Source organism: Aricia agestis, chromosome 9 (assembly GCF_905147365.1).
Source record: "Aricia agestis chromosome 9, ilAriAges1.1, whole genome shotgun sequence".
NCBI lineage: Eukaryota > Metazoa > Arthropoda > Insecta > Lepidoptera > Lycaenidae > Aricia > Aricia agestis.
Genome location: NC_056414.1, coordinates 17,890,600 through 17,903,941, shown reverse-complemented (window position 1 = coordinate 17,903,941; position 13,342 = coordinate 17,890,600). Strand labels below are relative to the sequence as shown.

Below are 13,342 nucleotides of genomic sequence, written 5' to 3'. Positions count from 1 at the left end.
TCTCACTTAAATATACCTTAGATACATATTCATACACAGCTTTCATCAATAGGTACTATATTTGTCTTACACCTTATTATCAACCTAGTATCAGATAGGCAAGTGTTAAATCTCTTTTATATAATACTTATAAAAATATTTATACAGCTGAAATCTTAAGTTACGTACAGGGGTATTTGTGTTTCTTGTTTTTGGAAGTTTACTTTTACATTCATAACATTTCCACTTGGTTTTCGAATCCTTAGTCATGGATGTAAATATTTTCTTATCGAGAATATTGGCACATGAGAAATCGTAATATTTATGGCACTTCAGGTATCCCTATTTACGGTTAAGTGGTTGTCATCTGTCACTGCCACTATATGGCGGAAATGGAGTTGTCAGTGTCACCTGTCATTTGCCACTTTAATTTTGTTTCTATTAAAGTAAGAGGGTAGATAATTCTTGATTAACTTACAATGTTTTATTTCCACACAAATTTTTGATTGAAGTCACGGCTGCTGCGGCGAGAAATTCCCTTTTTTGACAAAATAGCACTATTTTTCATTACTTAGTGATATTATATGATAGGAGCAGATAGCACAGATGTTCACTTGTCTTACGCTGAACCGGAAGTGTAGATAAGGTATATACTATACTTTTAATAATTAAAATAATGTTTTTAAGCTACATAGGACAAGTTGTTTTTTTCTGGACCACGTTAAAATTTTCCCACAGTATCCGAACCCCACCTAAAACTACTTGCTTACCCTATAGTATAATGTTATAAAATATAAACAAAATTATGTTGTGTAAATAGACAATTTATTGTAAATAGCTACAAATTTTCTTCCTTCCACCTCTCTATCCAGTTAACAATCGTATTGACATTATCAATTATATTTTCTTCTGTCTCGTTCCTGAGTTCTGTGATTATTTCTGGCTTATAAGCAGACTGGGCTTCCTCGAGTAGGGTTTCAAAAATTTCACATTGAATATTATCTTCCAATTTTTTACCTGTGTAGCCCCTGGAAATAAACGATGTAAGCTGATGAGTACAGAATCATTCAACACAAAAGAATATTGATTGCGGTATTTGGTATGGTGGTAATATTCTATTTTAGCACCACGCACAATTAGTTATAAGGCTACAATAGGCTACTTGACCTAATCTTTTTCTTCATGTTAATGAAAAAAAAATAAAAAAAAAACTAATATTTTAATATTTTACACAGTAGAAACTCATAAAAATATTAGTTGAAAAATATGCCTTATAAATGGCGCCGAAAACACTGTCCGCCATAGTGTGACGTCATACGTTTTGTATTTTAGACTCTCTTTATTGAAAAATTGTATGTGCTAAATAAGAAATTAGAAATCATTTGTAATGTTGAAAACTTTTGTAGAAAAGTTTTGGCCATTTCATTTCCCGTCTACAATAAATGGAGATCTATACTAATATTATAAATGCGAAAGTATCTCTGTCTGTCTGTCTGTCTGTCTGTCTGTCTGTCTGTCTCGCTTTCACGCCAAAACTACTGAACCGATTGCAATGAAATTTTGTACACAGTTATTCTAGAGTCTGAGAAAGGACATAGGCTACATTTTGATGTGGGAAAATATCTTATTTCCATGAAAATATCGATGAAAATTACTTCGCATTGCGCGTGGCCAGCGCTCATCCCGGGGGTCCTGGGTTCGAGTCCCGCAGGCGGAACAAAAAGTTTTCAATGTTCCTGGGTCTTGGATGTGTATTAAAATAATATTTCAAAAATCTTAAATATATTTTATGTATAATATTATAAAAAATCCAGAAATATATCGACGCGATGCAATGGACGTTTTAGTTCTAATACGATTCAACAGATGGCGCTTTTTTTTTACTTCGTTGTAACATAGAACTAATCATACTTATTAGTTATTATGTTTTTGTTTATAGTTTTTAATACGTTAGAATATTATGTTAATTAATATTATCACTTGCTATAATAATAATCAATCTATCTTATCTTATAGAACTCCTACTGCATTTCTAAGGAGTTCGAGTGTGTTGTGTTGGCCTATATTCCATCCAGAAAATATTTTTACATTTTAATTCTAATATATGAAAACAGATGGCGCTTTATTTTTTACTTCATTATTATAACAGAACTAATCATACCTACTTTATTATATATTATTGTTTTTATTCATAACTAGCTGTTGCCCGCGACTTCGTCCGCGTGGACTTTAGTTTATAGCGCGCGGTGTCAACAAAATTTGTGTCAAATTTAAAAACTTTTTAAAACCCTGGTAAGTGGTACCCCTCTTAGGGCCGCGCAGCGCGCTACACCGGAATGGCAGCGCTGAAAGTGCTCGCCTCGCCGTTGCCATTCCGGTGTAGCGCGGCCCTTAATTAATCAAAATACCCAAAAACAGCTGTGCAGTGTGCACATAATCTGTACTAATATTATGAATGCGAAAGTATCTCTGTCTGTCTGTCTGTCTGTCAGTCTCGCTTTCACGCCAAACGCCAAAACTAACGAACCGATTGTAATGAAATTTTGTATACTGATAGTCTAAAGCCTGAGAAAGGACATAGGCTACTTTTTTACTGGAAAAAAGGGTTGTAAGGGTCGTAAATTTGTTCAAAAAATTCATAATAGATGGCGCCGTGCGTCTTCTACATCGCGCTGACGCTTGCTCAAAAGTCTTTCTATAAGAGGTGGTATCATCTTACATTTAAGTCTCGATTTTTTTCGATTGTTATATCTATTCTACGGTATTAAATAACTCAGTACTTTATCTGTGCAGGCAGTGACGTAACCTTAAGACCAAATTTCACCAACGACTGTTAAAGTTAATGCTTGAATTAGTACCACGTTAGCTGTTTCGTTTTTCATATGAATGAAAGAGAAGACAGGATAATTTAACAAGCTGTTAACACTAACAGACGTTGGTGAAATTGGGGCTAAATCTATCAATGATAAATAGTTTATGGGTAAAGTTGTGTAATTGGGGGGCTAAATAAGCTTTAAAATTTGGCATAATATATAAAGTTTAACATACAAAAATGAAGTACTTATTGTTTGCACACTGCACAGCTGTATTGATTTAAGGGGTACCAGGGTTTTTTTATAAAAGCTTTTGACACCAATTTTGTTGACATCGCGCGCTATAAACTGAAGTCCACGCGGACGAAGTCGCGGGCAACAGCTAGTAATATATAAAACTGAGACTTTGCTCTTTGGTTGAGTGCTGTCAACAAGCGTCTTTTCATTATTTTCAATTTTAATACTGTTTTCTTACATTTTTGTGTGTATTTACATTATTTGTTGAAATATCTCATTTGTATTTTGTGTTGTGTGTTATATTTTATGGTTGATTCGTCGTAAGTATATAGTTTTAGTTAATTTTTGTTTTTAGGTTAAGTGTTTGTTTTACTGGCATAATGGAGCTGGACACAGATCCCCCTGAACCCGGTGGTGGTACAAGTAATAGAAAAAGAGCAAACCAGGACATTCCGGAACCACAGCCTAAAAAGGCAACTAGTAACACACATTCCGTGCCATCAATACAATTGCATTATGTGAACCCCGAATTTGCCAACAAAAAGTTGTATAGTGCCGATGATGCTGCGCCGTACATTGTTCACGTGTCGAAGTCTGAGTCTGATACTGGTTTTCTTAACCCTATCCAATTTGGACATTTCCTTTTTAAAAATAATATAAATAACATCAAAATTGATGGAGTTAAGAGAATTGGCCGTAGTCGTGTTTCGATTGAATTTCAATCATACGAACATGCTAATTCTTTCATTGATCAACCTGCTGTTTCAAGTGCTGGATATATTGTATCCTGGTTACGATCACCAGGCACATCGTAACATAATCCAAGAACCAACTTCCCAGTCTCCTAATGGTTGCGCTTTTCCTTCGGATCCTGAAATCTCTTCCCCATCCACCAACCTTACCCTGTCCAGAAATGACAACCTACTGAACAATTTATCCTACTTCTTTTTAGACCTGATTTCAAGGTCTAGCGACTCATTACCGTACAAAACTCTTGAGAACCTGACCTCACTCACAAAACTGTTACCCAATAATGGCTCACACTGTGATACAGTAGAGCAGCATCAGAAATAAAAAATCCGACATTCTTTGGCTTATAAATACTCACAAGCCATCAATTCTTGCCGTCCAGGAGACTTGGTTGGTGCCTGGTTCTCGTTTTCGGGTACCGGGCTATGCCTGTTTCCGGGACGACAGATCTGATGGTAGAGCTGGAGTAGCCATTTTGGTCTCCAGCCAATGTACATATTCTGTACATAATCTATCTGTAAATAGTAGTAATTTTAATATTGTAGCTGTCTGTTTTAGATACTGTTTTTGTGTCTGTGTATGTCCCTCATCCAAATCCTTCCATATTCTCCGAAATATCCTCCATTATTTCCTCCTGTCCATCCCCCTTGGTTGTATTGGGCGATTTTAATACTCACCATACTTCTTGGGGCTCCCACCTTGACGATTCGAATTCCTCCTCCCTCATCGATCTTATCGATGTTAATAACCTGGTTGTCCTCAATGATGGCTCTGCTACTCGTCGGGTCTCTCCTTTACAGAACCCGAGGAGTGTCGTAGACCTGTCATTGTGCTCCCCTTCCCTTTCCTCTTCATGTTCCTGGGCAGTCCTTTCAGATTCTTTTGGTAGTGACCATTTCCCCATTATAACAAAAATAACATACAGACAGACTAGACCGTCAATACCCACAAATTCACCCCGTCTTAAATATAAAATTAGTTCTGCCAATTGGTCTGAATTTGCAGACATAACAGACTCTGAAGTTTGTCACTTACCTCCTGTCAACCCTAACAACATCCTTTCCTCCTACAGCAATTTAAGAAATGTGCTCTTGATGGCTGCGGATAGGGCAATCCCTCTAAAGCAAACGGGCAGCCAAAAAGCTATCTCCCCTCCGTGGTGGGATGCTGAATGCACCAGTGCCGTAAAGCGTCGTAAAGACGCTGAAAAATTGTACTGTAGGGCGATGACACTAGAAAACTTTTTAAATTATAAAAGAATTGCTGCTGAAGTAAGATTTTTATTATCGGAAAAAAAGAAAAATGGGTGGCGGCAATTCCGTTCGAGTCTTTCACCCATGTCTCGGCCTTCAGATGTTTGGAAAAATGTTAAAAAATTTCGTGGCTCTGTAGAAAGCGATAACCGTCAGTCCAACGATTCATCTAGTTGGATAAACGAATTTTCCAACAGAAAACAGGAAGAATGTCAAAATTTTATTTCTACACCTCAAAATTGCAGTCATGATTTGGATGCTCCATTTTCGATGGAGGAGTTTAGATTGGTTTTGGGCTCTTTAAAGGATTCTGCTCCTCGCATTGATGGGATTCCTTATTAATTTATAGTGAATAGTGGACGCACTACACAAGAAACTTGCCTCAGAATCCTTAATGCTATTTTCCTTTCTGAAGTCCCCCCTGAGGAATGGAAGACCCAAATTATAGTCCTTATCCTTAAACCGGGCAAACTTAGTAGTGACCCATTAGGTTATAGACCCATTGCACTTTCGGACACTTTACCAAAAATTTTAGAACATCTTATTAAAAATAGGTTAGAATGGCTGCTGGAGAGTAAGAGGCTCTTGTCCAAAACACAATTCGGTTTTCGAAGGGGCTGTAGCACTGTGGATAGTTTAGGCACTTTTGTGACTGACATCCGCATAGCCTTTTCGAGAAACGAACATGTGGTGGGAATGTTTCTTGATGTGTCTGCCGCATATGATAATGTCCGTCTTCCAGTGCTCAGGCAAAAATTGCTACAGCTGAGTGTCCCTGTGAGGATGACAAATTTCATCTGTAATTACCTTTCCTGCCGTTCCATCGTAATATCCACTCAAAATTCATCCTTACCTCCCATGCAGGTTTTTATAGGCCTTCCCCAAGGATCTCCTCTCAGTCCTACCCTGTACAAAATTTACTCCTACGATTTGGATTTGTCAGTTTTAAGTTTCTGTGAGATCCTTCAAAATGCGGACGACATATCAATTTACATTTCCTCAAAGGATATAATGGAGTGTATATCTCGCCTTAACTCAGCCATTAGATATCTCATGGAATGGATAGACCGACATGGCTTATCAATTTCTATCCCAAAAAGTTCAGTAGTTGTTTTCTCCCGGGCCAGAACAATACCCAATATTTCTATTCAATACAGAGATCAAGTTTTCCCGGTTAAGGATAAGATCAAGTTTTTAGGTGTTATTTTAGATTCCAAATTGACTGGTTAACTTACCAAAATCAGCACACAGCACAAAAGTGCGAAAAAAATAAACATTTTGCGCTCCTTAAGTGGAGTATAGTGGGGCTCTCATCCATACACCCAGAGGCTTGTGTATAATGCTCTTATTCGTAGTCATCTTGATTATGGGTCGTTTTTACTTGAGCCCTGCAATAAGCTTCCTTTAAAAAACCTGGATAAGATACAGGCCAAGTCATTGAGGATTATTGTTGGGGCCATGAAGTCAACACCAATCAACGCACTTCAGGTTGAGTGCGTTGACCCTCCACTTCACATCAGGAGGCAATATTTATCAGACCGGCTTTTGTTTAAAATCTTCCAATATTCCTATCACCCGTTAATTGGCAAACTTCACACTCTGTCCCAACTTGTTTCCACATCAAATTATTAGTCACACAAAGAAACTCCATGTCTCCTAGTCAGCTACCTTAAGTTAACCCGTCTCCCTTGTCCAGTGCACCCTTAATCCTCTCTTTTCCACCCCCTTTAATGCTATAACATTTGTTCCAAAAGTTTTGCTCAACTTACCCATAGAAAAAGATTCTTCCTCTGCCAACTCTCAATTCAAGAACATCATTGATCAACACTTCAGGGATTGGTTGCTTGTTTTCACTGATGCGTCAAAATTATCTGATGATGGCTGTGTTGGTGCTGCGGTTTGGATTCCGAAGGTTAATGTTGTTTTAAATTTTAAATTGCCTCCCACTTCGTCTGTGTATACAGGTGAAGTACTTACCATCTATGAGGCTATATTGTTCATTGAGTCTCACAAACTCAATAACTCCATTATCCTTTCGAACTCCAAAAGTCCATTAGAAGGTCTCATGGCCAACCAGTTTTGTAATATTAAGTTTAGAACTCCTTTAATCTTGAAAATAAAGCAACTTCTCCTTGGGTGTCACTTACAAAATATAAATGTTGTTTTGGCTTGGATCCCGAACCATAGTGGTATTACTGGCAATGATTTATACGTGGGAGAGCCATGCTTCGGCACGAATGGGTCGGCTCGACCGGAGAAATACCACGTTCTCACACAAAACCGGCGTGAAACAGCGCTAGCGCTGTGTTTCGTCGAGTGAGTGAGTTTACCGGAGGCCCAATCCCCTACCCTATTCCCTTCCCTACCCTCCCCAATTCCCTTCCCATCCCTACCCTCCCCTATTACCCTCTCAAAAGGCCGGCAACGCACCTGCAGCTCTTCTGATGCTGCGAGTGTCCATGGGCGACGGAAGTTGCTTTCCATCAGGTCACCCGTTTGCTCGTTTGCCCCCTTATTTCATAAAAAAAAAAATGAGAGTGTGGACGCATACGCTAAGGAAGCTGTTACAACAGGCGCACTAACTCATTACCAGTTATACTGTCAGGATCTGATTCCAGTGGCTAAAAAACATTTATATATTACGTGGAATAGAGAATGGGCCAGCTCAAGTAACATAAAAGGCAAACATTACTTTGACATTCAAAGTGAAGTTCCAGTAAGGCCTTGGTTCTTCAAATACGCGCAAAGCAGCAAAACGGTTTGCTCAACTGTTTGCTAAGTTAGGTTGGGTCATTGCTGTTCCCCAGTGTTTTAGTAAAAATAAGGGTCAAGGACCAATGATATTCTATGTTACTCAAGGACAGTTCTCTTTGTGAGTGTGGCCTAGATGAGGGTACCTTGGACCATATCTTTTTCTGCTGTCCCAAAAACCAGTCCTCCCTTTATGACCTCCGCCCTACCAATATTCCTCGCCCTATCAATTTTGAATCAATTTTATGCTATGTAAATACCTCTTTTATTGATATTCTGTGTACATATTTTCGTTCTAACAATATGAAATTGTGATGTTTTACTAACCTCTATATGTTTGTGTTTGTTTTAGATATATTCAACAGAATTTAAAGTATTATTAGACACTGTACCTTGTTTCTTCACCGGACCTGCAATATAGACCAAAGTCTACCCAAAATCACTCTGACATTGGCAACTCACTGAAGTCACTGAGGCCGCCATAAAAAAAAGAAGAAGTATAAAACTGATGTTTTATTTGAATTAACCAAGAAAATATATTTTACAAATCTTTCTAGGCTTATTCTTATTATTTATGTACAAATAAACTTACATGTAAAGAGCGCGATAAATAAAAGATATTAAATTAGGAGTCTGATGACGTCACATTCAAATCAGAAGTACCGCAAAAGCGTTTTTGTCAGTACAAATTCTATTTTCATAAAATCATATTTTCAAATCGACCTTATTTATCAAGCATAAGCTTTTATTTCATGATAAGGGTAAGGTTTCCTAGGCCAAGTTCTAATAGAAATATGCATTTGTTTAATGAAATTGAATATAGGTCAAGTAGCCTATTAGTTGTATGCTCAAAATCTATGATTGCTGAATTGCATAAAATTAACTTCATTTCAAGACAACTTAAAAAACAAGAATGTCTTAATAATTATTGTGGTATACCTGGCTGTTAGTCTGTCATATAGCACTGTGTTATTGGCTCGTATCACAAACACCCCGTCAAACCATCTCTCCGGGAAGAGCTCGCTGCCATGATAGTCAACAATGTTGCCACCCTTCTTCATCATGCTTTCCATTACATCTAGTAACTGGAGGAGAGAGAGATAAATATAGAGAACAAATAATGAAAAATCACTGTACTTACAGTAAGTTTTATTTTTGTCACTTTTATTATAAGTATATATTTATACTTAAATTTAAATATTTTTATGCATAAAAATCTCCGATTTGTGTTTATCTTAATATATATATTTCTTGTGTGCGTGTGTATGTGACTGAACTCCTCCTAAACGACTGGACCAATTTTGATGAAATTTTTTGTGTGTGTTCGTGGAGATTCGAGAATGGTTTAGATTTACAGTTTGGTCTACTGGAAAATGTTTTTTCAATTAATTTCTTATTTATAAGGAGTTGTTGATTTTGGAATGTTTTACATTAGATCCGGCGGACGGCGCTATCATCGCATTCAATATTATTCTATTTCAATTTTAGTTTGTCCTGACAGATGGTGCTACGATTAATTTGAAAAAAATTTTGTTATTCAATTCATGTGCTGATTAAAATATTAAATATATAACACATAGGCTACAATTTTAACCGACTTTCAAAATGGGGGAGGTGTTATGTTCGTTTTCTTATATTCAACGATTACTCCGCCGTTTGTTAACCGATTTTCAAAATTTTTCTTTTGGTGTATAGGGTATCATCCCAATTTGGTATTATATTCACAAAAGTGGTGATCTGATGAAGGATCCATAAGTAATCGAGGGAACTCCTCAAAACTTATAGGGAAACATATAGTGACTTCGGTTTCGTGAGAAGTATTCTAAGCATATGCTACCAACAAGTAAGATTTTGCACCGAGATATACCTGGTATACCGTGGTTCGGAAGGTGCTGAGAGAATTCCTGATTCTTTATAGATACAAGTTTGGGAGTTTCGGCGTTGTTTTAAGAACAGAAAGCATATGCTACTATGCAAATTACATTCTTCATCATCATCATCATCATCATCACTACCATATTATACCATTTCATAGTCTTTTAGATCGAGACTCGAGTTTGTCAAGCGATAATTAAAAAAAATCTATATCTACCTAATATTATAAACCGGAAGAGTATGTTTGCTTGAACGCGTCAATCTCAGGAACTACAGGTCCGATTTAAAAACTTATCTCAGTGTTAGATAGATCATTTATCGAGTAAGACTCATCATTTATCGAGAAGGTTATATTATATTATTACTCTAAGACTAATACGACAGAAGAAACTCAGGAAAATGTGGGAAAAACGGGGGAAATATTTTTTATGGGAAAATGTACCTACGGATTCTGTAAAATTTCTAATTTACGCGGGCGAAGCCGCGCGGGACATCTAGTTTCATATAAAATAAATTTTACTAAATATACTGATGTTTTTAGAAGCTAACTAATAATTATAATAATAAGTAATAATTGCTATAAATAATGCTAAAATATAAAACAAAGACTATAACAAGACTAAAACAGAGGCTGCGGGCAATGTACCCAAGAGGCTGGCAGCATTACCTCGCTGTATCGCAAGACTAATACGTTGGCCGAGGTAAGCGCCAGCTCTGGGATCGTTAGTTTTCTCAACCAGTCTGGGATAACTCTCTGAACATTTGTTTGGCACCAGGGCCCCACGGACCCAGGGTTTCAACCCCGAAAGGTACAAAAAAGTAATCATTCCCCAGTGCTTCATATTTTCTTCTTTTGTTTGTCTTTTGTGGCCGGCACGTTGACAGAGGCAAGGGCCCTGCGGATCACGTCGTTCAAGGAAGCATGGCGGGACTGGCGGCCGGCGCTGTGTCGACAAGACAGACCGTGGTGGCCTGGCGGTCTACTGCGGCGCCGCAGTGGCAGCGGTGGGGTTCGCTGATATTAGCTCCTAGTCGCAAACTGAGTGATAAGTTGAATGTATGATTGTCTAACAGTGTTCCGGTATTGGATGATGGGTATGCCTGGAGCCTGTAATAATAACCTGATTCCGGCTCAGCGGACGCCAGGAGACGCGCGCGATCTGTAGTGGACGATGAACTTAGGATCTCTGACTGTGCCAATTTTATTAGGGGTTCATCCCAATTCTTTTGGATGTTGGGGTTGACAGGAACGTCACTGGGACAAACACGTTTCCAAGCGTCGATCGCCTCAGCTAGTGATACAATGCCTATGTTTCCATTTTTATGCATTACATAAAAATATTTAAATTTATAAGTTGTAATAATTACCTTGTCTTCATTCAAAAATGGACATTCATATTGAGAGTCGTACTCATCCAAGCAGTTGTGTTCCTCTGCCAACCGTGAAACATCTCTCCATGTAAAATTTGTCCTCTCTGCTAGTTGCTTGGCTATAGTCGACTTACCTACGCCAGGCGTTCCTAAAAGTAACATTTTCTAATGAATATAATATTCAAGGTACACCTTATAATAAAATAAGATACACTGTGTAATTGGATTTTTTTTATCACCAACTATTATGAAAGTTAATAGCTCACCTGTTAATAAGATATTAGGTAAATGTCGCTTTGGTTGTTCCATAATTATTATTATAGAAAATTGAACGACTTCTCGATTTGTTTTAGGTACTTTATACTTTATAGTGATTATATTCTCTGACTATAACCTCTGATAATTTCAGATTGCTCAACACCACTAGTTGATACTTATTTAGAAATATACATTTACCACAATACACAGACGTCTGAATGTAATATGATTAAATACATTTTAATAAACAAATACTTTAAAACATACACGTGCGTTATGGACAAATTTAAACTAGGTAGTAATCTGTGGTTATGGACTATGGTTATGTTTATGTCAAAATAAAATCGGAAATTTTTGAGGGTGTGTTTCTAAACTCCAGAAGTCTAAACGGAAAAATACGTCCCATGGCCATTGGCCAATCCGCGCGTGCCATTGGCCCTTGCCAAGTCTCGATAGCCAATCATATCTCATCAAATATATATCATCGACCAGTATACTGATTTCGGAACCCGTAATGTCTATGTCAGTTTTGGCATCTTTACTGCCGATCCACGATCGCGCGCGACAGCGTGCCGCGGACCGCGGCGCGCATCGCACCGCGGATCGCGCATACTGCCAAAGGGCATTGAGTAACTTTGTATGAACATGTGGCGTCATTTTTTTTTCCAGCGGCCAGGGATTAAACCAATACTATTTTTTAGCACTACATTAGAGAAACATATATTAGTAATAAAAATTGTTCTAAGTGATATCGGAGCTGAGCTACGATTATTTTAGTATATTTATTTTTGCGCCTTATGTTCACAAAATCAATAGTAATTAACGTTACTTTATGGAGCTATCCTTAACAAACAGGTATAGAAAGGGTATATTATCTGTTTTGTATCAATATCCGGAATCCATCTCAATCCATCCATCTTTAACGTTGTTCGTGGCGGCCGAAAAGGAAGATCTTCCGACCGAGCGAGATAGCATGCTCGGTCAGGCCGAAGCCCACTGACGTCATCTCAGACGTTGTATATATCTTGCCGTTCTCCGGGAATGTTAGGCGAATTGTGGGTACCGCCACATCACTCCCCCCCGAAGACCTGTGGTATTCTTCGATGCGCTTGTGTTGTCAGGTGTGGGCCGAAGCTACGCGTGCAATGACCAGGAGAGGGACCCCGTGCTCTGCTTGTTGATCGGTCGTTGTAGCCTATGGCTGCCCCGTTCAAGCCAGACGCGGGTTCGACCGGCGCGGAAGCCTAACGCGGCTTATGGTCGAGGCGACCCGGTTATGCTTGATGTCTGCTGACGTGGTGCGGGTGGGCGGGGAGTGTTGATGATGATTGATGTCCAGAAGGATGTATGTTCTTGTCGGTGGTCACCAATTTAACGTTGTTCGTGGCGGCCGAAAAGGAAGATCTTCCGACCGAGCGAGATAGCATGCTCGGTCAGGCCGAAGCCCACTGACGTCATCTCAGACGTTGTATATATCTTGCCGTTCTCCGAAACTTCGATAGCGCGATGCAGGAATGTTAGGCGAATTGTGGGTACCGCCACACATCAATCCGTCTTTTCGTCCACAAGTCCTTGCTATTGGTTGACTCCCCACCAGCCCCACTCTTACCGCTTCCTACCTCTCCCACCAACGGTCTCACTTTAGAGGGGTTTCAGAATTTGTTCATCATTATAGCGTCGTTTTCACGCCGTTTACAAGTTTTACTTGCTATATTTAATATTTAAATATAATAATTAAGTAATGTTTAATTTAAATTTAATTAAATATTATTATTCTCGAAAACATGTTCGTTCAGTGTCACCGGATATAGTTTGCGATGAAAGTGATTCTTCTAATAGTGAAAGTGATTCTTCAAGCCCAGCTAAAAAAGTAAGAAAACAACCGGATGCTGTGAGTGCTGCACATTTTCAATTTTTATCACAACAAGTTGCATATTTAACCGATCTTATTGCAAGAAATAGTGAAATCTCAAATAATCCGAACAGAGCTGAGGTTGATATCGAGAAATCCACTACTTCGAGTGATTTACTGTTACGACGTCCGGAAAGCGTTAA

At 38.4% G+C, this 13,342-nt stretch overlaps 1 protein-coding gene across 1 annotated transcript; it reads right to left on the bottom strand.

The window, feature by feature from the left end:
- Positions 1-785: 785 nt before the first annotated feature.
- Positions 786-11,564, bottom strand: LOC121730527 (adenylate kinase isoenzyme 6). The gene is made up of 5 exons (XM_042119614.1): positions 11,416-11,564; positions 11,296-11,379; positions 11,027-11,178; positions 8,723-8,868; positions 786-1,007 (listed from the first exon to the last, which is right to left on the bottom strand). Exons 2-5 carry the CDS (start codon positions 11,336-11,338, stop codon positions 818-820), a joined length of 531 nt encoding a protein of 176 aa, XP_041975548.1. The 5' UTR covers positions 11,339-11,379; positions 11,416-11,564; the 3' UTR covers positions 786-817.
- Between the last annotated feature and the right edge of the window lie 1,778 nt (positions 11,565-13,342).

Bases quoted from the DNA above. Each gene is read 5' to 3' on its own strand.
- LOC121730527 (XM_042119614.1), bottom strand. From the start codon at position 11,338: ATGGAACAACCAAAGCGACATTTACCTAATATCTTATTAACAG. The intron at 11,179-11,295 runs GTGAGCTATTAA...TGTTACTTTTAG, and splicing joins ACCTAATATCTTATTAACAG to GAACGCCTGGCGTAGGTAAG. The intron at 8,869-11,026 runs GTAATTATTACA...TCTCTCCTCCAG, and splicing joins CATTTTTGAATGAAGACAAG to TTACTAGATGTAATGGAAAG.